This window comes from Peromyscus maniculatus, chromosome 21 (genome assembly GCF_049852395.1).
Source record: "Peromyscus maniculatus bairdii isolate BWxNUB_F1_BW_parent chromosome 21, HU_Pman_BW_mat_3.1, whole genome shotgun sequence".
NCBI classification, from domain to species: domain Eukaryota; kingdom Metazoa; phylum Chordata; class Mammalia; order Rodentia; family Cricetidae; genus Peromyscus; species Peromyscus maniculatus.
Window position 1 is genome coordinate 6828579 of NC_134872.1, and position 25560 is coordinate 6854138.

Below are 25560 nucleotides of genomic sequence, written 5' to 3' on the forward strand. Positions count from 1 at the left end.
TCCACCTGCTTCTGCCTCCCGAGTGCTGGGATTACAGGCGTGCACCACCACCGCCCGGCGTAATACAAATCTTAAAAGATCTTATTAATAAAAACTCAGGAGCCAGGTATTGGGGTGAATTCTGAAAAGTCAGAGAAGCAGAACAAGCCACAGCTAACCTCACCTTGCCAATTTCTCAGCTGCTCCTGTTCCCTCAAACTGGAAGCCTCTGCTGCTAAAAGCCTAAAAGCAGTCCTCACGCCTTATATACCTTTCTGTTTCTGTTTCCTGCCATCACTTCCTGGGATTAAAGTCGTGTGTCTTTCCCAAGCAAGACATGCTGGGATTAAAAGTGTGTGCTACCACACCTGGCTGTTCCTTACAGAAATCTAGACAGATCTCTGCCTCCCAAGTGATAGGATTAATTCATTAATTTAGCATTGCTAGTGCAAGGCATTGTTTTGAAGACCAAGAAAGCAAGGGAACTGGGGAGATGGGAGTGCTGGCATGAAAGCATGAGGACCTGAGTTAGACTCCGGGCATCACGTCAGAGGTGGGCATGACACACACTTGTGATCTCAGCGCTGGGGTGGCAGGGACTGGCCAGCTAGCCCAGCCAAGCTGGTAAGCTCCAGGTTCAGTGAGAAAGCCTGTCTGAAAGCAAGGTGGAAGACACCTAAGGTCAACCTCTGACCTCCACACAAAAGCAGGAGGGTTGCTTCGGAAGTCTTTGTAGCTTTTTTTTTTTTTTTGTATCTGTTCAGTGTCTGTTCTCATCTCAGAGCTGCCGTTATATTTCTAAAGAATCTGTCTCTCTCAGCTCAGTGACATTCTAGTAGCCTGTCACATCTAGGGCAGCTTGATGCCAAGATATGTATTGGAAATCTGTGTCAGGGAAGCTTTTCCATCTGGTGATTCAGATCTGGAAAGGATGACGTCAGCATGTGCCCACAGAAGGTCAGAAGACAAAACAACCCTCTTTTGACGTGGGAAGGCTCTGGAAGGCTGTTTTAGTGGAAGAGGGGTGTGAGAGGCACTGGTCTCGATCCTGCGCCCTTTGCTTGGCGTCCATGTGGAGCTTTGTCATGTGCTCGCAATTCTGCCTTACTCTTTCTGCAGTACTCAGCTCGGGGGTCTGGCTGGTGCAGGTACTCAGTTCCTCTGGCATTTCTTCATTCCTGTAGCAGATCTGACTTAATTCACAGAAATGATTCTTTATTCTTAGTGTCCTTGGTGGCTGACTGTCCGCCTTTACCCTCCCCCCTAGACCTTTTATTTAGGGCTTTTGCTAGCTTGAATCTCCTTGAACTTAGACTTAGGATATATAGTTACTATTTATGTTTTATTACCAGTCTACCAGTTGCTGGTGAAGATTTTAGTTCTCTTTCTCATCTGTAAAAAGGAAAAAAAAAAAGCAAAACAAAACCCTACTCCCTAAAAGTCACTGTGTTTGTTTACAGTTAAATATTGATGTTGACATCTTGTATTAATATATTTCTGTCATTCCCTGATAGATGTGTGTGTGTAAATGTTCTTGCATATGTGTGTGGAGGCCAGAGGTTAGCCTCAGTTATTGTCCTCTGTCACTCCACCTTATTTTTTGACAGCATCTCTCACTGAATTGGGAGCTCATGGATTGGTTAGACTAGCAGGCCAGCGTCCTCAGGGTCCTTCCTGTTTCCACCTTCAAATGCTGGGGTTGATTACAGGCAGAGAGTCATACCTTTTTGTTTTTAAATTTTTATTTATTGTGCATCTGTGTTTTGCCTGCATGTATGTCTGTGTGAGGGTGTCAGATACGGGAATTACAGACAGTTGTGAGCTGTCATGTCGGGGCTGGGAATTGAACCGGGATCCACTGAAGAACAGCCAGTGCTCTTACCCACTGAGCCATCTCTCCGGCCCCCTGGATTGTTTGTTTTTGTTGTTGTTTTTAATGTGGGTAGTGGGGATCAAACTCGGGTCTTCACACTTGCTGGTGTAATCATTTCCTGACTGAGCCATCTCTCCGGCCCCCTGGATTGTTTGTTTGTTTTTAATGTGGGTAGTGGGGATCAAACTCGGGTCTTCACACTTGCTGGTGTAGTCACTTTCCTGACTGAGTTATCTCCCCAGCCTCTGTCATCCCCTCATTTGATGCTGCAGTTTGGCTTGCTTAGTTTCTGATTCCTTGGGTCGCACCTGAGTGCCTTATGATTGGATGGGCTTTTCAAATGAGCAGTCTCAATGTACATTGATACTGATGCCAGGCAAAAGGGTTGAAATGTAACAAATTAAGAGTGTATGTCTGTTACTTCTTTGCATCCCCAAACTCCATTTATATCCCCAAACATAGTGTAACGCGGTTCCTCAATCTGTGGACATTCTGGGTGGGGTTGATGCTTTGTTGTGGGGTCTGACAGGGTATTGTGTACTTAACAGCAGTGGTATCTCCTAATCTCAAGATTTATAGCAATTTCCCATTGTGGTGGCCAAAACTGTATTACAGACATTGCCTCTTGTTCAGGGGGTGGGTCTAGGGAGACAACAAGTACCCTTAATTGAAAACATTTATCCAGCTGTATATATTTAGACTAGTTGGTCTTGAGTAAAAACTAGAGGCAAACTTGAACACTCAACCTGTCGGCAGAGAGGAGTGTTCCTTCCTCCGTCAACATGACGTTCGTCATTTCCAGGGGAGCTTCAGAGAACACTAGCAGGCTCCCAAGCTTAATGGTTGGGACAGCTGGCACAGAATGCATGGCATTGGCCATGTGGGTAACTGTGGTGTTGTGAAGAAACAATGTATGTGAATAACTTTTGTTTTCTTTTTGTCCTGACCCACTTAGGGTTTGCAAATGTTTCTGGAAAGGAAAGCTTATTTAAGACATTAGCATTAAGTCCAAACTAAGGTAATGTTTCCCCCAGCATCTCTGGTATTTTCTGGCCCTTTCTCTCCTAAAAATACAATGTTGAGGGCAACCAGGACTACATAGTGAGACCCCTTCTTAAGTAAAATAAAAACATTAGAAAAGCAAGCGAGTGTCAGGTAAACAAAGAAATAAGTGCTGGCAGTTCCCGGCACCCAGTTTGTGTTACCCAGTCTAGATGTAGAGTCCTGGCTGGCCTGGAGCACACTGCAGACCAGCCTGACTTCAGACTCATGGCAGACCTACCTCTTCTCTGCCAGGATGACAAGCACGCACCACTCCTTCATCTACATTTTGAAGGTTCTTGCCAACATTTTAGTCTTTAAAATATGAGACAAGCCAGGCGGTGGAGGCGCATGCCTTTAGTCCCAGCACTCAGGAGGCAGGTGGATCTCTGAGTTCGAGGCCAGCCTGGTCTATAGAGCAAGATCCAGGACAGGCACCAAAACTGCACAGAGAAACCCTGTCTCGAAAAACCGACAACAACAACAAAAATAATTACTACAATAACAGAGGGTGCATTTCTTATTAATTTTGTGGATTTCAGCAGTAACTGAGGAAAATTAGCTTTATTCTTGATTCGGAGCCTATTATTTAGACTCATTTTGGTGTTTTCCTGAATTACTTGTGGTACTGCTTGGAGGGTTTTGATGTGGCAGTAGTTAATTCTGTATTAGGATATGCAAATTTTAATGTTTAAAGCTGTGCTTTGTATCTTCAATGTGGATGGCTTGTGGAGGCTGGAGGATACAGTCGACCTCTTCTGAGACAGGGTCTTTCAGTGGCCTGGAGCTCACATTAGGCTAGCTGGCCAACAAGCCCCTGGAATCTTCCTCTCCTGTCTCTACCTCAGTCCTGGGATCACAAGGACACAGCACCATGCCCTGCACTTTTATATGGGTTCTGGGCTAGAACTCAGGTCTCTGCAGGTCCCCATTTTAGATCATCTTCATACCTCCTCAAAGTGCCCTGTTGTTCTCATCTCTGTGTTTCTCTGTCTTATTCATCTTCAGGGCAGTTTTACTCTGCTTCCACATTATTTTTTATTTTTTTACATCATAACTCATTCCTAAATTCTCTTTTCTTTGTGTATAATCTTTTGGATGCATTATCTTACAGTCTCAGCCATGGCATGTTCATATAACGTGATTTCAGATTTCAAGAATGTCTTTCTGGAGATGTACTTCCGTGATAGAATACTGCTTAGCTAGCAGGTATAGAAGGTCTAGGTTCAGTCCCCCGCAGAGCAAGCAAGCGAGGTGGGAAGGACACTGCTGGCCGTGGTGGGCACACCTTTAATCCCAGCACTCGGGAGGCAGAGGCAGGCGGGTCTCTGAGTTCGAGGCCAGCCTGGTCTACAGAGTGAGACACCCAGGAAAGGCGCAAAGCTACACAGAGAAACCCTGTCTCAAAAAACCAAAAAAAAAAAAAAAAAAAAAAAAAAACCAAACCAAACAAAAGAAGTAACCTTGTATTTTGGACTGCTCTCTTGTGCTAGTTGTGTTGGTACAGCCTAGTAATCCCAGCACTCAGGAGGCTGAGGCAGATGGTTGTGAGTAGAGGTCAGCCTGGGCTACATCATGAGAACCCTGTTTCAAAACACTAAGAACATCTAATGTTGTGAATTCCAGGTCTATTTAAATGTAAAAAGTTTCTAGCATCCTACCTTCCCCTGGTTCCTTTTTTGCATTTCTTTAGGATACTCTGGAAGATGTAGCACTGACTTTCTTGTGATGGATTCACATCATGTATCTGTATGGCTCAGCCTTATATAGATAGGAAGTTGGTACTTGAAGGAATCTTGGTAGCTAGAACATATACTGGTCTTGCAGAGGACCTGGGTTTGGGTCCTCTGAGTTTCAGGCAGCTGGTTACATGACACCCACAGTCAGGAAACAGAGCCAGGAGTTGATGCTGCTGTTTAGCTCCCTTTTTCTACTGATCTGCTCATGATCCCAGCCAGGGAATGACAGGGTGTTCCCAGCTCAGTTAATATAATCAAGATAATCTCCATAGTCATGCCCAGAGGCCTGTCTCCCAGGTGATTCTAGATCCTGTCAAGTTAACAACACAAACCATCAATTTGTGTGTGTGTGTGTATGCATTTATATTTATGTTTTGGATTTATTGTCGTGAGGAAAATTTGTTGCTATCCATCAGACAGTGTTCAAGGCTTACCAGTGTGTCAAAGACATAGACTAGCGGACGATAAGCACATGTTATGGGCATATACACAAAAGCGGTGGCATTGTGAGTTACAGTATTTAGAATACTTTCGTGGAAGAAAAAGGTTTTGAGAATTATTTTGAGAGCTGAGTAAACTCCTCAGTGGGGAGGATGAGAAGGAACAAACATTCTGAGATAGTGGGTAAGTGAACAGCTGTGAAGAGGACCAGCCTGACCCAGCTGTGGTTTTCACGTGTTTCAGAGTCACTTGTGGAACTTTAACCTTACGATATTTAGTCCTAGCCCCAGAAGTCAAGACTCAGGTAGTCAAGCGTGTTCCTTGGTTAGCAGGGCTTCTGTAGGCAGCTGAGAGCTGCTCCCTTGCTGCCTGCCGAGGGAAGGAATGGTGTTAAGCTTTCCGTCTGAAGCTGGCTGGACCGATGGGAGGAGGCGGAGTCGGCAGCAGTTGTCTACGGACACCTCTATCGCTTCTCTGTTCTTGAGGTCAGGAGTGATGTTGTGGTATGTGTTTATTATTTTTGTTTTATGTTCAGGTCATGACTAGATGCCAAGGATAAAGATAAACCACAGCTTCTGCTCCCCCTCACAGCCTGGAGGAGGAAACAAGCATGCAGAGCATGGTGGTTTGAGTTCAGTCTCACAGGACTGGCTACAGTATATTGCTGACTACAGTCGTTCCCAGGTTCCATCTAAGAGTCGACGTGAAACAATGATCAAGGATTTCAAGGACTCTGGATTATATTTTAATAATCTTCTCTTTTGCTGTTACTTTAGAGATATGGTTAAATTCCAATCTGAAAGAAAGAGGTCTAAAGATACTGAGGGTTACTACTTGGGAAGTCCCACGCTGGCACCTGTGGTACAGACTTGGTTTATAGTTGAGTTGATTTCAGTTTGGAGTATTTCAACCTGCCTTCTGGGGCCGGGGAGTCAGCTCAGTTGTTGAGTGCATGCTGTTCTTGCAGAGGATCCAAGTTCTGCTTCGAGCACCAGTGTGGGGAAGCTTACAACTCACTGCCTGTAACTCCAGCTCCGGGGGATCCAATGCAGGGGGGCCTCACACACACAGACACAAGCACATGATTAAAAATAAGAAGAAGATAGTTTTAAAAACTACTAGTTGTTTTTTGTTGTTGTTGTTGTTTTGTTTTCAAGACAGAGTTTCTCTGTGTAGCTTAGGAGCCTGTCCTGGAACTCACTCTGTAGACCAGGCTGGCCTCAAACTCACAGAGATCCGCCAGCCTCTGCCTCCTGAGTGCTGGGATTAAAGGTGTGCGCCACCACTGCCCGGCAAGAACTACTAGTTTTTTATAGTTTATAATGTGCGCTCACATACTTAACCTTACATGAGCCTCTTCCCAGTATTTCGAGCCAGGCAGTGCTGGGGACTCCCTGTTTTATTATTTGGAAACAGGTATATGAAAGCTTTGCCTGGGATCACCTTCTAAGAAGTTCCACAAACCAAACTAGAACTCGTCTTTTAACTATTGGTTTGTTTCCGTATGGCACTGTGCATGTTTAAATTTTCTAGATTTAAGTAGAATTTTCTAGATCAGTAAAACAAAAAACCAAACAACAAAAAAGGTCTTGTATAGAAAGATACATTGGAAATACCAGCACAGGTGTTCCTTGGCTTACATTGGTTTTGTTTTATTTTGTTTTTTGAGACAGGGTTTCTTTGTGTAGCCCTGGCTGTCCTGGAACTCTCTCTGTAGTCCAGGCTGTCCTGGAACTCACAGAGATCCACCTGCCTCTGCCTCCTGAGTGCTGGGATTAAAGGTGTGCGCCACCACCTGCGTTTCTTTCTTTCTTTCTTTCTTTTTTTTTTTTTGTTTGTTTTGTTTTGTTTTGTTTTTGTTGTTGTTTTGAAAGCAAAACAAAACCCCTGTAAGTTGAAATAGAAAGTCCCAGGGCTCCTAAACACCTACCCACCTCAATGTCTTGCCTTAGCAGCAGTACACTGTTGTATGAGCACATGGCTTACTGGGACAGACACTGTTGCTGAGCATTAGAAGAGTATCTGACTGCGTATCCACAGCCTGGGGAAGGTCACATCAGAATTCCAAGTACTTGCTACTGTATGCTTATCACCTTCTCACTATCTTACAGGTATTGTAGAACCAAAGTTGGAGACCATCTGTATAAAGAATTAAGACACTCCCCTATTGAGAGGCAGAGCTTAGTTCCCCTCCCCTCTACTGTCCTTGGTGGCTCAGTTTTCTGCTGTGTAGAATGTGGCAGAAATGAGTGGACTGCAGGAGGTACAAGTCAGGTTGTCCCTGCTGTCCTGCTTTTTCTCGGACCCCTGCTGTGGGAGCAGCATATTCAAGCTGTGACCCACAGGCCGCATGGCTGGCCATGTGCATCTTAGGATAGCTGTGAATTCTACCCACCCCATTTGTAGATGACACCATTCTATCACAGTTTGGAAGGTTGGATACTCCTGGTCTAGAGCATAGAGCATTTCTCAACTCTGATACACTCTGGCATTTGGGTTCAAGTAGTTCTTCATAGTTCCTGGCTGTCTGATCTGCTGTAGGATGCTTAGTAAGCAGCATCCCTGGACACCACCTGCTAGGTGCCAGTAAGATTTTGCTCTAAGACTTAGTTATAACAACCCATAATGACTCAGATGTCCTCTGGGGGACAAAATGGCCCTCTTTTCAGAACCTCTAGGGGAAACCTGTGAAGCAACTCTGTGGAGAGGCCTAGATGCCAAGCATTAATAGCCATGAGGGTGCACCACCTTGGAAGAGGATGCTCCAGCTTCAGTCAAATGACTTTTCAGGCTGGAGAGATGGTTCAGCAGTTAAGAGCACTGGCTGCTTTCTCAGAGAACCTGAGTTTGAAACCCAGCACTCACATGGCACCTCATTTGTCTGTAACTCCAGTTCTAAGGGATCTGACATCCTCTTCTGGTGGATGCTGTACGCACATGGTACCTGTAGGCAAAACACTCATTCACATAAAGAAATAAAATTTTAAAACAATTAGGGGAGACTTGCTGTGGCCCATGTCTTTCTGCAGCTTGCTGAGAGACTGAGCCAGAGCTACCTTGCTAAATTGCTCCCTAGTTCTCGACCCACAACAATGGAGATAATAAATCATGTTAAAGCTCCAAACTTTGGGATGATTTGTTACCCAGCAGTAGATGATACCATAAGTGCTGTCATACAGTGTACAGTTACTGTAGAGGGTGGAAAGTTCTGTACTGAGGGAAATTAGCCTATGGAGACACCAGTCCTTTTCTGTTTCCCCGCACTTAGATGTGTAGCACATATTTGTAGCATAAATAAAGAGTTAGGAACTATTGCAATGAAAGCCTTTTCCATGCCAGTAGTAAGACCATAGTAACTTCAGTGTAACACGGGTTAGTCTGATGTTTCAGATTTGTTTGAAATGAGTTAATTATTTATGATTACTTTAAAATTCTTTGTTCTTGAAATTTTGAAACAGAAAAATAGAGAAGTGTCTCTGATAGTGCATTGTAATGAGGCTTTGGAAAATAGTTCCTCTTAAAAAGAAAGGCACAGTGGGGGCGGGGAGCATAACATGCTCAGAATGCAGAGTATACCTGTGTGGCAATGTCCTTATGAAACCAGTGATAAAATAAGGACCTTTATATTTGTCTGAGGCTGGAGGATCCTCTTTGAAGACGCCTCACCCTTGTGGCTGTTGGCAGAAAGTCTACTTACTGTCTAGATCTCAACATAGGACGACTTTGACATCTTTCCCTAGATAGTGTTCTCAGCAGAGGGTGCATTTTATCCCCTAGAAACCGCATCTCCCCCCTCCCCCAGACAGGGTTTCTCTGTGTAGTTTTGGTGGCTGTCCTGGATCTTGCTCTGTAGACCAGGTTGGCCTCGAACTCACAGAGATCCGCCTGGCCCTGCATCCTGAGTGCTGGGACTAAAGGCGTGCACCACCATGGCCTGGCGAAACCGCATTTTTTTAAGAGGTGAGGGGAAGCTTGTGTGGTGGCATGCATTGTAATCTGAGCACTGGAGCGCACAGACTGGCAGGTTTGGGCTTGTTGGCCTCCCAGTCTAGCCTACTTGGTAAGTTACAGGCCAGTGAAAAATCTTGTCTCAAGCTATCCTTTCCAGCCTGGCAGTGGTGGCCTGTGTGTGCCTTTAATCCCAGCACTCGGGAGGCAGAGGCTGATGGATCTGGTCTACAGAGTGAGTTCTAGGACAGGCAGGGCTGCACAGAGACCCTGTCTTGACAAACAAACTACCCTTTCAAGTTAAAGGAACTAGACAATGCCAGACTAGTATACAGCATAATCACATGTGGGTGCAGCTTGAATTTTCTCCCTTAAGGAATTTCTGCTTTTGGACATTGGGAATTTAGGACAGAACACATAAGTTCTCTTCTTTCCAAATATTGCTCTGATAGGGAGAGAGAGCGGGGTGGATCCTTGGAAGAGCATTTTAGTGCGGAGAGCTGAGACATTAGCAGCCTTTGCTGGAGGGATGGCAACACATGAGAACAGTGTCTAGATAATCCCTGCGTGTCTCTTGTGTGTAAGGTGTGTTTAAATGGGAGTGTGTGTCCTCTGGTAAAGGAATATGTTCTAACATAGCATGTGATTAGGGAAGAAGTAGTGAGGTGTTCATTGAGATGGTATTTTTTATGTATGTGAACAGCTAGTGTGACTAAGTACCTGTCAATAACAGGGTGACTGGGTAGACTACATTAGTGAGAATATTGCAGAATACAGATTTGAAAATTATTTGGTAAAATGAAAAATGACTGGTTTAGGGGTCTAGATTCCAGATTTACATGTGGTGATTATAACTGTGTAAGTATCCTTCAAAGGAAATGTAATTGCTGCTAACTAGTAGTTTCATTAAGTTGAGAATGCCACTCAGTGACAGAGCACTGTGATTCATGCTTCTCACTCTACGGATGGCCTGCTTGAGAGATGGAACCTTGATTTTAAAGAATATCTGAGAATGGCTGGGTGGTGGTGGTGGCGGCGGCGGCGGCGGCGGCGGCGGCGGCGGCGGCGGCGGCGGCGGCGACACACGCATGCGCGCGGTGGCAGAGGCAAAGGCGGCAGAGGCGGCACACGCCTTTAATTCCCAGCACTGGGGGCGCAGAGGCAGGTAGATCTCTTGAGTTTGAGGCCCACATTGTCTACAGAACTAGTTCCAGGACAGCTTGGAGGCTACACAGAGAGACCCTGTCTCATAAAAAGAAAGACTAGAAACATATACAGTTCAAAAATGTTAAAAGTCTGGGGTATATTAGACACTTCTTCTGTATGGATACAGAATTTCCCTATGATAGGATCATTTTTGTGTTTGAAACTTGTTCTTTGCCCTCAGTACCTGAAAGACTGTGGAGTCTTGCTAATTGCTGCGTGTGTGAGATGTGAGAATGTACTAGACTTTAAACTCCTCCTGTTGGATTTTCAAGTTGTTTCTGGTTTTCTTGTGACCAGGCTGTAAAGGACACATATTTTGAACCCCACTCTGTGTGTTTTGAGACAAGGTCTTACTCTAGCCCAGACTGCTGGCCTCCACCATGTTCTCCCTGTCTTTGCCTTCCAAGCGTGAACCACTCCCCTCGGCTTGAGACAGAGAGAGAGAGACAAAGACAGAGAGAGAGAGAGAAAGACAGAGAGAGAGAGAGAGAGAGAGAGAGAGTGTTAGAGTTAGAGTTCACAGGCTGACACTTACGGATGTCACAGGCTGACATCTCGACACCTCGCAGTAGTCAGTCCTCTCCTTCTATCACGTGGGTCCCGGGGATTGAGCAGTGAGCGCCTCCACCCTCTGGTCCTTTACCTGCTGAACCGTTTCATCGGCCTCAGTATATATGGCTTGTGTTTTTCATTAGCTTTCCAAGACAAGGTTCTCTGTGCAACAGCCCTGGCTGGCCTGAAACTCACAGAGCTCCACCTGCCTCTGCCTCTTCCAAAGTGCTGGAATTAAAGGCGTGCACCACCACACCAGGCAATATATATGTTTTAAGTCCAGAGTTTTGAGAAATGTTTAACTGTTGGCTGTTTTATTGGGCATTTCTGGAACCATGTATATTTGTTATCCCAGGTAGATGGTAAGTTTTGTGACATCAGCTATTATATTTACTGTTTCTTTTGTATCCATAAAAAAAACATAATATTTGTAGTGAGTGGCGTGTCTCTAATCCCAGCACATGAGTGAATAGCAAGAGGATCACAGATTCAAGCCAGTGTAGACAACTTAACAAGACTTTATCTCAGAATAAAACAAACCTAGAAAAGGGTGTGCAGCTCAGTTTACTGACCAGCACTTGTCTGGTGTATGTCCAACCCTGAGGGAACTGTTCAGAGCCAATTGAGGAAACTGAGGCTTTTCTTTCTTATCTCAAAATAACTACATTATAAAATACTCTCTGGTATGTTTTTTGTTAAGCAGTTCTGGAGAATGTCCTGTGTGCCAGGAATTAAGTCTTTTGTACCATGGTGGTGAGGGAAACAGATACACTTCTTGCCCTCGAGATGCCCAGGGTGAGTGGCAATAGCAGCCATTATTAATGTTTGATATTTGAGTTTTACAAAATTAGGGTTTTGTTAAACCTGCCATAAAAGCTAGTACCTTAGATTAGATAGATACAAATATCATCTTTATTTTATATATCAGGTCGATAGAATTTAATTAACTTCCTCAAGATTATACGGTTATTAAGTGGCAGAGTTGGTATTAAAACCCAGATAGTCTACCTCCAGAGCCCAGCCCTTGTTTAACTACCTGGTGGGTGGTAAATAAACATACACTAATCATTGTGATTACTGGGGGCTGCTGGGTCCCGGTGAAGCGTTTGTCATCCACTGGCCAGCTACTGGAGTCAGATGGGCAGAACCTGTATCCCTTGCTCAGGAGCCAGCTGCAGGATAGCCTGGTGGGTTGGTTGTGATGGACCAGCTGCCATGTTTCCCCAGCCGAAATGAACTTGTGCACACAGTCGCTCCTGCTGGCCTGCCCTGCTCCCCACAGGTTCATCCCAGGAGAGGACAGTTACAAAGGCTGCATTAGGCAGGACACTCAGGGCGGAAGTTGAAGAAGCCACATCATGTAGGAGCCGTGGCCATTTCCCCACTTTGAAACCAGTTTAGAGAACTTAGTTTAAAGACTAGTAAGGGCTTACACACTGCAGCAGAGGAAGGCTCTTTTCTTGGGGGTTTATGGAAACACAGGAATGTAAGGCTCACAGGGGGTCTGCCTCAGGCCAAGTAGGTACATCTGAGGGAGTGACTAAACCAGTACTTGAAGAAGAAGCTTTAGTTGTGGGGTGGGGTGGGCGTAGGGTGAAAGCACTCTAGTAGCAGCCTGTCCAAATAGTTTAAGGAACTGAGAGAAGCCAGTGCACCCAGAGCAGCCTCGGGTGGGGGAAGGACATGGTCCTAATGGATGAGCACATACGGAGACCACTGATTGCGTGCGCGGTGGGATCAGGTCATCTCATCTGAGCTTTAGGCCATGGTAGAAAATTTGCATCTTATCCTCTACACCAAGGAAATTCCTTCAGTTTAAAATAGTCATGGTTTGTTTGTTTATTTATTTATTATTATATTACTTATGTTTTAAGACAGGGTTTCTCTGTGTAGCACTTGCTTGTCCTGGAACTGACTCTGTAGCCCCGGCTGGTCTCAAACTCAGAGATCTGCCTGCCTCTGCCTCCGGAGTGCTAGGATTGAAGGTGTGCACCACCACAGCCCAGCCCTATTTATTATTTTGAAATTGTGTGTGTGTGAGGGGGACGGGAGAGCAAGCCCAAGTGTGGAGGGAGGACAGAGGACAACGTGTAGGATTGAACTCCAGTCATCAGGCTTGGTGGCAAGCCCCTTTACCCGCTGAGCAAGGGTGACATTCAAATGTCTGGCCTGGCTGGAGCAACTGGATGGACATCACCTGGTGTGACAGTGGCAGTGACAGAGGGGACAGTTGTGGAAGTTGTCAGTGCTCACGGGTCTCTCCCCAGGACTGCCTGCTGTGCAGCCACCTAGAGAGGAGGTTTCAGGAAGGGGGATGGGGGGCGGTCTTACGTTTATCGATGGCGTTTAACTTGGGCTGTGTAGTTAATTGTCTCGTCTGTGACCAAGGCCTGACAGGAGTAGTTTAGAGACCAAAGGTTACTTGACCTCCTTTGCACAGGGCTCAGTCTGTGGTTGCCTGGACCCTAAACTTGAGCAGAGCATCATGGGGACAGAACCGATAAGATGCCCAACCAAGCAGCCTCCTTCCAGCTAAGTTCTACCTCCTAGGTAAAAACAACAATAAAAGAGTTATATTTCTTTAGTGTGTATGGGTGGAGGTCAGAGGACATTTTTCGGTTGGTTTTCTCCTACTGTTTTGAGTTCCAGGAATCAAACTCAGGCTGTCAGGCCCAACCCTTACCCACTGAGCCATCGGGTTGGGCTCTCCCACCTCCTAAATTTTTAAGGCTCTCTCAAGCTAGACCCAGTGGCACATCTGTGGTTCCAGTGTTCTGGAGGTCGAGGACAGAAGGATCAGGAGTTCAAGGTCATCTATCAAGGAGTTATAGTGAGTTTAAGGCAAACCTGAGCTATATGAGACTTTTTCTGACAACAGTAACAGAAGGAAACCGTGGTGTCACCAGCTGGGAATCGGGTGTTTAACACATGTGCCTGTGGAGGACATTCCATGTTGAACATAGGTACAGAGGCGGTCCTCAGGAGATGTAGAAGGAGGCCTGGGACATCCCCTGAAGAAGTATACAATGCAGAGAAGGTCCTAAAAACTGTAGAAATGTTACTATGGATGTCTGCAGGGATTAATAAGAGGAAGGGAAAGTGGTAACCATGCCAGATGCTAATCCAGAAAAGTGGTCCTTGTGCTTGGTTAGAGGCCAGTAGTGGACCTGAGAAGAGCAGCGGTTCCAGCAGGCAGGACTGAAGGAGGAATGGGAGCTGGGAACAAGCACCGTAATTAGAGCCGTGCTTCTCAAACTGAAGAGAACTTGTGCCTTCCCGGTGGACTCTGGCAGTGCCAGGGCCTCGTGTCCCCAGAGGACACTTTGACCAGTAGAGGCCTAGGTTCGGAGCTCTTGTTGCAGTGCATGAGGGCTGAGGAAATGCGGACCCATCGGCCTCTGCGGTTCCTGATCTGCAGCTCTCGCAGGGTGTTCGGTTTCTTAAATCCTCGGGTGAGGCTAACATGAGGGGTTCCCACCCCCTGAGAGTGTGGAGAACTGCTTAACCACAGTGGGGAGTCGTCAAAGGGTTTAGTGGAGACGGGGAATGTCTAGAGCATATTCTGCAGTGAGTGACCCCGGAGAGGGATGTAACTCAGTGGAAGAGTGCTTGCCTACCACCCACATCCCTGGATTCACTTCCCAGCCTGTCTCTGTCATTCTGTCCATCCGCACCCCGAATCCCTGCCCTCCCCCGTGTGTGCGCACATAAATGGTATAATCCAGTATTACAGAGAAAGAAGGGGATGCAGGAATATCCCTGAGAAGATGTGGGACAGCTCAAAACACTGTCAGCCTGGGTGGGGTTTTGATCAGAGGGGACGCCTTAGAGCAAGAGAGGCCATGGAGAGCATTGGCTGAGGGCAGCTGGGAGCAAAAATGTCAAGTGATTATTTTAGAGGAGAAAATACCCTTATGAAGAAATGGCACTATTTTAGAGCATATTTGGAATTATGTTCAGAATTTAAAAAACATTTTTTTTTTCTGGAGCTGAGGGCCAAACCCAGGGCCTTGCGCTTGCTAGGCAAGCGCTCTACCACTGAGCTAAATCCCCAACGCCAAAGTTAAAATTTTCAACCAGTCTGATTGTGCATTCTTATTTTTCTTCAATCACAGTTCTTTGGATTCAGACACAGGTCATTAAGTGGTTGGGGTCACCCAGGGTTAGGCTGTATCCAAGGGAGGGGGACAAACAAGGGAGTGATTGTCACTGTTGGAGCAGTTAGGGCCCCCCTAAGGCAGGAGAGAGCTGCAGTCAAGTGGGGCAGACCAAAGCAACCTGAAAAGTAGGCGGTGCTGGAGATTAGGCCTGAGGGTGGCCGCAAGAGGTGGGGTTTCCTGAGAGGTCAGGAAACAGGACGCTGGATGTGCCCTCCACTTGGATGTTGACAGAAGTTGGGAATGGAGGGCTGCTCTGCTGATAGGACAGACTTGGTGGGTGATGGAGAATTCTAGGCAATAGATAACAGCAGCAGAGCTGAGGGTTTTTTCAGAATAGCAAGCAGGGCTTTTGGAAAGCAAATGGGAAGTAGTAGTTTTGAAATGATGTGAAGACACCGGTGTTACAGGAAAGTGCCTTGCAGAGAGAGCGCCCTCTGATGGCGGGACTGTTTGAGACGTGTCTGGTCAGCTAGCTTCCACAGAGAGGTAGAGAAGGGGCAGAAAGGAAGATGGAAATTCCAGGAGTGTTACACGGATCACATTGGTGTCTAACGTGAGGATCCATCTAGGTCTGGGGGTGAGAGGGGGACCCCTGGAGTAAGGGAGAGTTCTGACGCCACATCTTAGAAGAGTGACGCTGCTGCCCTGGCGTCATGGTGCTCCTCTCCCTCTGGGTTTTAGTCTGTGGTCACTGTGTCCATCACTGTTGTGTTTATTCTCTCTGCCCCTCTCCCCCCAGGGGGGCTTCCCACTGTACCTCAGTCTGTGCAGTGCCCAACACTGTGGAAGAGCTCATTCTCCTGAAAGCAGGGTAGTTTCGGAGGCCTTCCTTTTGACCGACATCTATCTAGTAGCTAGGTGACAGAGGCCTGGGCACAGGGTCCACACAGAGATGGTCTGTGTGTTGTCTGCCTTGCACAGGTGGCTGCCTGGCTGGCTTCACGAGTTCATTACAACATAGCCACACCCATGTGTATGCTCTTATGTTCTGGCTGCTTTCAGGCGACAACTGCAAGCTGAGCGTCAGGGCCCTTATCTAGGGTCTGGAGAGTCTAAAATACTACTCTGCTCCTCTCTGGAAAATACAGAAGAGACAGAAAGAAGCATCAGGAATAAATTGGAGTCTTTTGGGGCAGTGGGTGATGAGTCATTGTAGTCTTAATCTTAGTTTCTGTTTTTCTTGTTGTGTCCAGCCACACATTGAACTTGGAAATGAGGTAGCCGTGGAAGTATTAGAAGTAGTATTTGGAGCACGATTAATGGTGGGTTTTTTGTTGTTCTCCGTCCTCAGTGCTGCTTTTGACACGAAGACGGGGCATCGTGTGGCCGTGAAGAAGCTGTCGAGACCCTTTCAGTCCATCATCCACGCCAAAAGGACCTACAGGGAGCTGCGCCTGCTGAAGCACATGAAGCACGAGAATGTGGGTCACTCCTGTCCTTCACAGGCGGGGCTTTGGGTGGTGGACACGTAGCCCGTGGTGGACACGTAGCCCGTGGTGGGGTTCGCTTTCTGCTGCCTGAGTGTTCTGTGTTGTGCCATGGGGCCTTCAGTTCAAACCCCAGGATGTGGAGCCTCTTCCCAGAGTTGAAGTTTTAGTCCAGGATCTTAAGACGCATTCAATTTTTTTTAATTTTAATTAAAAAAATATACATATAGTTTCTGTAATACGTGTTTGCCTGCTTGAGTTTATGTGCGTCATGGGGAGCAGGACCCTTGGAGGCCAGAAGATGTCAGACTCCCTGGAACTGGAGTCAGTGCTTATGAGCCACCACTTGGGTGTTGAGAACCGAACCTGGCTGCTCTGCAAGAGTAGCCAGTGCTCTTAACTACCGAGCATCTCTCCAGCCCTGGTACCTGTCTTTGTATGTATCTCTTTATTTTGTGGGTATGTGTGTGTCCACATGTGTATAGGATGTCAAAGGCCTACAGTGGTCTGTGAATCCAGTCCCAGGGGCTCTAATGCCTGCTTCTGGCCTCACCTAGCACTGTGCACACGTGGTTCGTAGACATAATGTACATAAAAACACCCATGCACACAAAATGATGAGAAAAAAGTTTTGAAGAAAGGTGGAGTTTTATTTCTTAAAAGTTTGGTAATTCTGTATCCATGTTTGTGGGAGTACATGCACATGTGTGCGGGGCCATCGAGGACAGAAGAGGGCCTCGGATCCCCTGGATCTGGAGTCACAGATGCTTGTGAGACACCTGATCAGTTGTTGAGGACGGAGCTCTGTCCCTAGAAGGATGGCTGAGCCACCCTGCAACCCTAGAAGATGGTTTGGGTGATGTGTGCTGGTTTTTAGCAGCTCTGTCTTTGTGTATCAGGATGGTCAGGTGCTAGCAGCAAAGGCCCTATACTCAGGTATTGGTGGTTTCCGTCTTTTGAAGGTTGGTTGGTTGGTTGGTGACAGGGTCCACCATGTGGCCCTGGCTGGATTGGAACCACTGAGCCACTCCAGCCCCATGCTTTGGTTTTGTTTTTGTTTTTTAACAAAACATGTTGAATGTCTCAGTTTTCTTTTCTACTGACATGTTTGAAGGGGAGATGGGAAAAGACCAGAAGACTTAAACTTAATGTAGAAATTGTCTCACCTTTCAGACTACCCTGCAAACATTTATTGGGCACCTAAAATGTAAAAACAGTTTTATGCAGTGAAGGACCAAGGCTTGGGCCTGGAGAGGTGATAGAGTCCAGGAGCACTTGCTGCTCTTGTAGAGGTTCCCAGCAACTACATTGGGTGGTTCACAGTTGCCTGTAATTCTAGCTCTGGAGGATCCAGCGCCTCCCTCTGGCCTCTGCGGTACACGAGCATGCATGTACACACACACACACACACACTCTAAATATTTTAAAAAAACGAAACTTCCAGCAAATTTGCCTGGCCTCCAAAGAGAGTAGCAATAGCCATAACCAAGCTAACCAAGCTCTTAGAGGCCGTAACAAATATCCATTCTTTTATACAAAAAACTAATAATAGTAGCAAGTGACAGAGACACAGTCACTATGTGGGTACCCAGAACTAGAACATGTCTTCTGTGGCTGTTTGAGTCACTCTGAGCAGAGTCAGCTGGCTTGTTCTTTTTGTTTGTTTGGTTTTTTGAGACAGGGTTTCTCTGTGTAGCTTTGGTGCCTGTACTGGATCTCGCTCTGTAGACCAGGCTGACCTCAGACTTACAGGCTCTGCTGCCTCCCCAGTGCTGGGATTAAAGGCGTGCTGGCTTGTTCTTGACTTGAACTTGCGACCCTGCTCTCATGCACCTGCTGTGAGGGCCGGCTGCTGAGAGGCTGGGCCGGCTGCTGAGAGGCTGTCTTCATGGTTATGTCTCCGGGGACTGCATAGCTTGAATTTAACAACAAATCCTCAAAGATTGTGTCAGGAGCCAGGGTCTGACCTTACTGTGAAGAGCAAGAGGTTGCTTACCTGGGTGCCAAGTTTAGTAACAATGTATTATTTCAGACTGGCAACTTTTGGACCATTGTAGAATAATTAGAGATCTTTGCTGTGAAATCCTTTCTAAAGATTGACTTCTAGGTTAGTTCTACTGCTTACTGGCCCGCTTAGCCTGCTTTCTGGTAGAACCTCGGACCAACATCCCATGGTGGCACTATCCATGTTAATTTTCAATCAGTGAAATGCATACACTGGTGCTGCTGCTAGCTCTTTTTTGTTTTTAAATCATTTGATCTAAACACCTGCTAATTAAGGTTATTTTGAGACTATCATAGCAATAAGATCAATATATTAAGATAATATTTGGCCTTAAAAAATTAGTGGGTTTGCCTGGCGGTGGTGGCACACACCTGTAATCCCAGCATTGAGAGGTGGGGGCAGGAATATCAGGAGTCCAAGCTAGCCTGGACCATATGAGACGGTGTCTCCACACCCCCAACCCCCCAAAAGAAATGATGTTAACGAGTGTAAAACAGAAACGCAGTGTGGGTAGCAAGTCATTACTAAGCACACGGGTGGAACTGGACTTGGAATTAGTCCTCTTTACACTGTAGACCTAATGGGCACTGTAGGAGCCCACTGCTTTCCTACTGTTTCATTTTTATGTGTTCTTTCAGGTCATCGGTCTGTTGGACGTGTTTACACCTGCAAGGTCCCTGGAGGAGTTCAATGATGTGTGAGTGGATCTTTTGCATTTGCAACGTCAGCTGGAGGATGGGGATGAGCAGCCCCCAGAACTGCTCAACAGTTCTCAGACTTCTGGAGAGTATTCTGTCACCCCCCTCTCCTGGGCTCCTGTGGGGGAGCACAGAAAGTAAATACTATGTATGCATGGTGCATTTTAGCACTTGGACAATTTCAGGCACAGTGTGGCCTGTTCAGAGCCAGCGACGAGTCCTTACAAAAGTTCCACAGAGAGGGAGTGAGTATAGGGAATTTTGACGATAATTTTTTTTCCTAAAATGCCAATCCACATAGGTGTTTCCCTCTTTGATCTGTCATGGATGGGGGAGGTGATACTGAAGCAACATTCTGATTCTTGAAAGTTTTTGTACTGGGGCAGATGGCCAGCCCTCCATGTTGGAAAAGATTTCTTCCAGGCTGGTACCTCCTGGAAAGCAGAGCCTGGGAGTCCCAGGAGCCAGAAGTAGAGAGCGAGGGAAAGGTGGTGTATGGCTGTGTTAGTGGTCAGTCACCTCTGAGAGCATCCGGGCCGGCAACTGCCAGAGTGTAGGAAAAGACAACGCACCTCAGATGGGGCCGTTCTTCTCAGCACTCCTGAGGTTGGTCATTGTTCATGAATGTCTTCACACGCTGGGTGGCACACTTGTGAGAGCACGCCCAGTTCCAGCAGGTGTCCTGTGCAAGGCCAGCCTCCCCACCACTGCAGCTTTCCTAGTGTCTGATTAACATTTCACCGATGGCCTCTGGGCATGCCGGTGGGGATTAATGTAAGTGAATTAATCGATGTGGGAAGAGCCATCTAAGTTGTGACTGGGATGATTCCCTCGGCAGGGCATCTGGGACTGTATAGGATGGAGAAGAGCAAGCTGTGCAGTAGTACCCAACTCTTCTCTGCTTGACTGCCGGGCAGTATGGGCACCTGTCTCAGGTGCCTGCGTCTGTGACGCCACACTGTCCTGAACTGAGCCAGAGTACAGCCTTCTCCCTTAAGTTGCCCTATCCGCTTTAGAGACACGGTGTGCCCTAAGAGCAGAAGCCTCGTTCAAAGGTTTATTTATTTTTATGTATGTGGATGTTTTGCCTGCCTGTATCTGTGCACCATGTACATTCAGTGCCCACAGAGGAGGGAGGAGGCTGTCGGATCCTCTAGGACTGGAGTTACAGATGGTTGTGAGCCACCATGTGGGTGCTAGGAATTGAACCCAGGTCCATTTGGAAGAGCAGTCCATGCTCACACCACTGGACCATCTCTCCAGCCCCAAGAAGAAACATCTTAAGCACAGTTACATATTTGCTCTTGCTGGAATTCTGGCATTCCTAAGTGGAAAGGATGTTTATTGTAAAAGCCAAACAGAATTGTAGGTCATTACTGCTCTTCCTGAACTTCCTGTATTAGTCAGCTTTCTTTCTCTGTGTCAACAGGCCTGAAAAAATTAGCTAGTGTAAAGAGAGAAAAGGTTATTTCACCTTGTGGGTTTAGAGGTTCCAGGTCATAGTTGGGTGGTCCATGGCTTTTAGGCTTCTGCTAGAGACGCCAGGTAGCAATGGTACGGAGTGTTGGTCTAACAAAAACCACTCATCTCGTGGCTAGAAAGCAAAAGGAAGAAAGGGACCAGGATTCGTTTTCAAAGCCCCACCCCTGATGACCTAAGCCCTGCCGCCCAGAGGTTTCACCGCTTCGCATAGCACTCCCTTTGGCACGTGGGGCTGTGGGGTCCGGTCACCCAGCATCCAGATTATAGCACTCCCCTCCCAGTGCTCCGGTGCAGAACCAGCTTTCCCCACGATTCCTTCGGAGTCAACAGAACAGGCAGGCAGAGATGCTTTCACTCGTGTGCTACCTTTATAGAAAGGGGAGAAAACGGAGAGGTGAATGACAGGGATGGAATGAGAGAGCAGGAGAGGCACTTTGGCCCATGTGCAGGGACTCAGCCACATGAACCTGACCCTGCAAATGAGAGTTGGGGAGGCAGGTAAGGAGAAGGACTAGCAGTAACGAAGAGTGACATGCTGTTCCTGCAGCCCTGACTCAGCGCCAGAACAGAGGCTCCACACACAGCTGAGCATAGACCGTGGAGCCCTGCTGCAAGCTGTGGTTGGAGAAGAGAATGTTGTGGAATCTAAGTGAGGAACAAAGGCTGCTGCAGCGTTTTTGTGATTTACCGTGGAAAACACTAGAGTTAGGTCTGAGTTTTAACCTGAGATCTTAGTGAGGGTAGACTTTAAAAGGGAAAAAGATGATCTATGGACCAGCAAGTGTTGTGTTTGGGTTTAATTGAGCATCCTGGAATGGAAAATGGACCTGTTTTTCCTACATTGAAAGGTCTTTCTTAATGAAGGCCCATGCCTATTTGAGGGGTTAAATTTTATTGACTGTCATTTTATCCCCCATAGAAAAGCCCACAACCACCAGTGTATCTCCCCAGTAAACTAAAGTTGTGTTCATTGATTCAGCAAGTGCATGGTTGTGGCAGAGGCATCTGTTTTCTGTTTACCTCCAGCTGGATTCTAACAATTCTTTTGGTTTTGGTTTTGTTTTTTTCCCCCTGAGACAGGGTTTCTCTGTGCATCCCTGGCTGTCCTGGAGCTCACTGTAGACCAGGCTGGCCTTGAACTCACAGAGATCCACCTGCCTCTGCCTCCCGAGTGCTGCTTCACCACCACCCCACCCCTGGCTTGTTGGTTGGTTGGTTGGTTTTAGATTTATTTTTTATTATTTATTTATATATTTATTATTTATTTTTTATTTTTATTATTGTGTGTCTGTGTAGGTCACATCTTCTGGCTGGAGCTATGGGTGGTTGTGAGCCTGGGCAAGAGCAACCAGTGCTCTTAACCCCGAGCCCTCCCTAGTCTCAGCTCTCAGGTGCTGCCTCCCTACCAACACTTCTGAGTGCCCAGAACCCGCAGGACAGCTAGCGAGCTCCCTGCAGACAGTGGGGAACCTGAGCTTGCTCTTAGGAGAGTGTTGACTCCTGACTTCGTGTGATGTTGACAGCAGTCAGACATGAGCACCTGTCCAGAGCAGTGCTTATTTCTGTGCTCTCCAGAGTCAGTTTAGAACACACCTAAGAAAACAGAGGATTTGCAGGGCCACACAGATAACAAGACTGTCTAGTGTCACACCACTGAGTGTGCCAGAGCCTGTCTCCTAAAAACATGTGTGTCCACTAAGAAAAAACATGAAGTCAACCAACATATTGAGGACCAGAGGCGAGATTCGCTGGGTACACAGCGGGCTCTGATTTTGATGTGCATTGCCCATGCTAATTAGCAAAAGCTGTAATTGCATTTCAGGTGTACGGTTGACTTTTGTTTTTGCTTTCCCTGTGTTTGTACCTTTAGGTTTCAGGTACCGCTTTTCACTTCGTCATATGATTCAGATTATGTGTTTTGTTGAGACCAGCAACCTGCAGGCACTGGGATGACTTGGGAAAAGAGCATATCCCATTTTGACTGCTGTATGACGTGGTTGTGGCACATTTTACAGAGACACAAATGGGAAACCATTTGAGCACTTTTGGGGGTTCTCAGTTATTGCCTGTACTAGTGAGTGGTTAGGTTTCATTGGTGTGCCTTCTGACCACTGACTTGTCATGGGTGAAGTAGAAATGAGTCTTCCCACTTAGTCGTTTCCCAGTCATACGTCCTTCGTGACCCATGACCCCGGGGCTACATGGTTGCATAAAGCACGCAGCGCAAACACGGATCTATGTGTATGCGTGGAGTAGCCATGTGGGCTTGTGTGCAGGTGTGGCTTGGTCTTTAAAAGCTGGCCCCCATGTTCCCCTCCCCCTTCTCACACCTGTCCTTTCAGCAGGCCTGATCACATCTATCCTTTCCTCCTCATCTTAATAAAACTCTTGTTGCCGGGCGGTGGTGGCGCACGCCTTTAATCCCAGCACTCGGGAGGCAGAGTCAGGCAGATCTCTGTGAGTTCGAGGCCAGCCTGGGCTACCAAGTGAGTCCCAGGAAAAGGCACAAAGCTATACAGAGAAACCCTGTCTCGAAAAACCAAAATAAATAAATAAATAAATAAATATATATAAATATATATAAATATATAAATAAATAAATAAATAAATAAATAAATAAATAAAACTCTTGTTAGTGGGGGGGGGGAATGAGTCTTCTAAGTCACTTCCTATTTTATAGTTCTCATCCCCGATTCCTTCCCTCCTTCCTTTTGTTTCATTCATTCATTCATTCATTCGAGGCAGGTGTATCTCTAGCTGACCTGGAATTCACAGAGATCTGCCTGCCTCTGCATTTCTACCTCATTCTTTGTTTATTAGTCTATTTTTGAGAGGGGATTTCATGTATCCCAGGGTGGCTTCAAATTCACTATCAAGCTGGCCTTGATCTCCAGCTTCCCCTGCCTTCTTCCCAGTGCTGGGATAACAGGCAGGAACCACCACACCTGGTTTATGTCGTGCTGGACTTAGAACCCAGGGCTTCCTGCATGCTAAGCGAGCTCTCTGCCTCTGTCAGCTTAGCTACACCCATCCTCTGCTTTGTTCAGAAGACACAAGGGGTCTTGTACTCTGCTGAGGTCTAGAAGATACACAGCAGGGTTCGAGGTGGCCCTCATTCTGATGAAAACCAGTGAGCAGTTGATCACTAGGTTGGCCTTGCACCTGTGGAAAGTGCAGTCCCCTAGCGAGCTTGAACATTCTGGTTCAGTTAACTAGAATTGAAGGCATCAAGTCGGTGAAGACTTCTGGGATTACTTTTACAGATTCTATTCAGTGTTTGAATGTCTACCTCTGCCAGACACCGTTCTCATCTTTGAGGAAGATGGCAGGCATACATGGTCTGTAATCATTGAGTTGAGATTATTGATGAAGAAAAGCAAAATTGAAATAACCACATGCTTTTTTGCAGTGTGGTAGATTTGGAGAGGCCCTCAAGACCTGGCTCCGTGCAAGTTTTGACCTCGTGTGACTCCCTTTCCACTTCTGTCTCTCTCCTTGTCTTTTTCTTCTAATACAGACAACAAACTATATCCAAAAAAAAACCTCTGCCTGGTCTCCACCATGGTCAAGCTCTCCACACTTGCTGATTGACTAACCAGGGTCTTCCGATCAGAAGCTTGTCCTCTGCTCCTAGCTGAACTGTGACCACAAGTCACTGTGTTCCTTCTCTGCTGGGTTCTTTGCCCATGTTGTCAGCATGTTTCTGTTTGTTTGCTTCCTTGCCTTGTAAGTCTGTTAGGTTGCTTTTCTTCTTTCCTGAGTTGTTAGCATTTGGAGCAGTTGCAGGCCTGCAGGTATTATTTTTGGAAGAAATGAATGCAAGAACCTATCAGGTGTGGAATGCTAGGGGGCCTCAGGGATGGCTGCCTACCCCAGCTGACGTCCCCAGAGAATTCTGTACAAAATAGTCCTTGAGCTGGTGCTGAGTGGGAGTTGGAAAGAGTAAGAAAGGTGAGCCCGGCCAGCCGTCCAGAGAGAGCTGGGGGAGGTACTGCAGCTGGTAGTGGGGGATCGTGGCAGTGAGGCTGGGGAGGGGGCTCCGCAGTAAGGCCTGGCTGCTCTGCCAGAGGACCGGGGCTTATTTCCCAGTACCCGTATGGCACCTCTCAACTCGAGGTGACTCCAGTTTCAAGGGATCCAGTGCCCTCTTCTGGCCTCTGAGGGCACCAGGCACACTGTGGTACACATGCATCCACTCAGGCAAAGCACTCATATACATAAAATAAGAATAAATCTTGGATGAAAAAAACAGATGTATACTGGGGAAAAGCTGAAATGAGAGGGGAGGGACCAGGTTATTCAGGACTTTCTAGGATAAGGAGGTTGTCCCAGGGAAGAGATGAAAGGGTCCTGGGCATGGAGGTGGAGCTGGGGAAGGGAGGAAAGGCTTTACTTTCACGTGGTGTGACTGCCACGCAGCTCCCTCCCCAGTCACCCACCCCCACAGACACTCCGTAATAATCAAGGAGGTTTCATTTTAGCAGATGTAGTTTCTCCTGAGTCCACATTAACAGGGTCAGAACTGAATGACTGTAGCAGTTGAAAATCAGAGGCTTTTGTATAGTGGTGCTCCTCAGTAGTAGCTGATGTCAGCTTCCTTCTGTTTGGGATTCCTGACAAACACGTCCTTTGTTCATAAACATGGCCTGCCGGGTGTGATGGAGCACACCTTTAAACCCAGCACTCTGGAGGCAGAGGCAGGCAGATCTTAAATTTGAGGCCAGTTGGTCCTAATAGCAAGTTCCAGGACAGCCAGGGCCACATAAAGAAACCCTGTCTCAAAAAACCAAGACAAAAGCCAAAAAACCATGGCCTACTCAAGTGAATGGAAATAAAACGTGCAGACGGTCCATGGTATTAACTGGGTTTTAGTAGCATCTCAACTTAAAGAGGATTTGAACATAAACATGGGCAGCTGACGATGTAGATCTGTCATCTCTGAGTGTCAGGTGAGGAAACAGATTGACACCTTTATTTAGTCTGAACAAAACTGCTTCCTTCTGTGTGCT

At 46.7% G+C, this 25560-nt stretch overlaps 1 protein-coding gene across 2 annotated transcripts in view; it reads left to right on the top strand.

Moving 5' to 3' along the window:
- The window catches only part of Mapk14 (mitogen-activated protein kinase 14), a 63696-nt gene that overhangs the window by 8154 nt on the left and 29982 nt on the right, over positions 1–25560 (top strand). For both annotated transcript variants that reach the window (XM_006983103.4, XM_006983104.4), the window contains exons 2-3: positions 16231–16360; positions 19010–19068. In XM_006983103.4, the coding sequence (XP_006983165.1) occupies positions 16231–16360; positions 19010–19068 (189 nt within the window). The remainder of the gene's footprint in view (positions 1–16230; positions 16361–19009; positions 19069–25560) is intronic.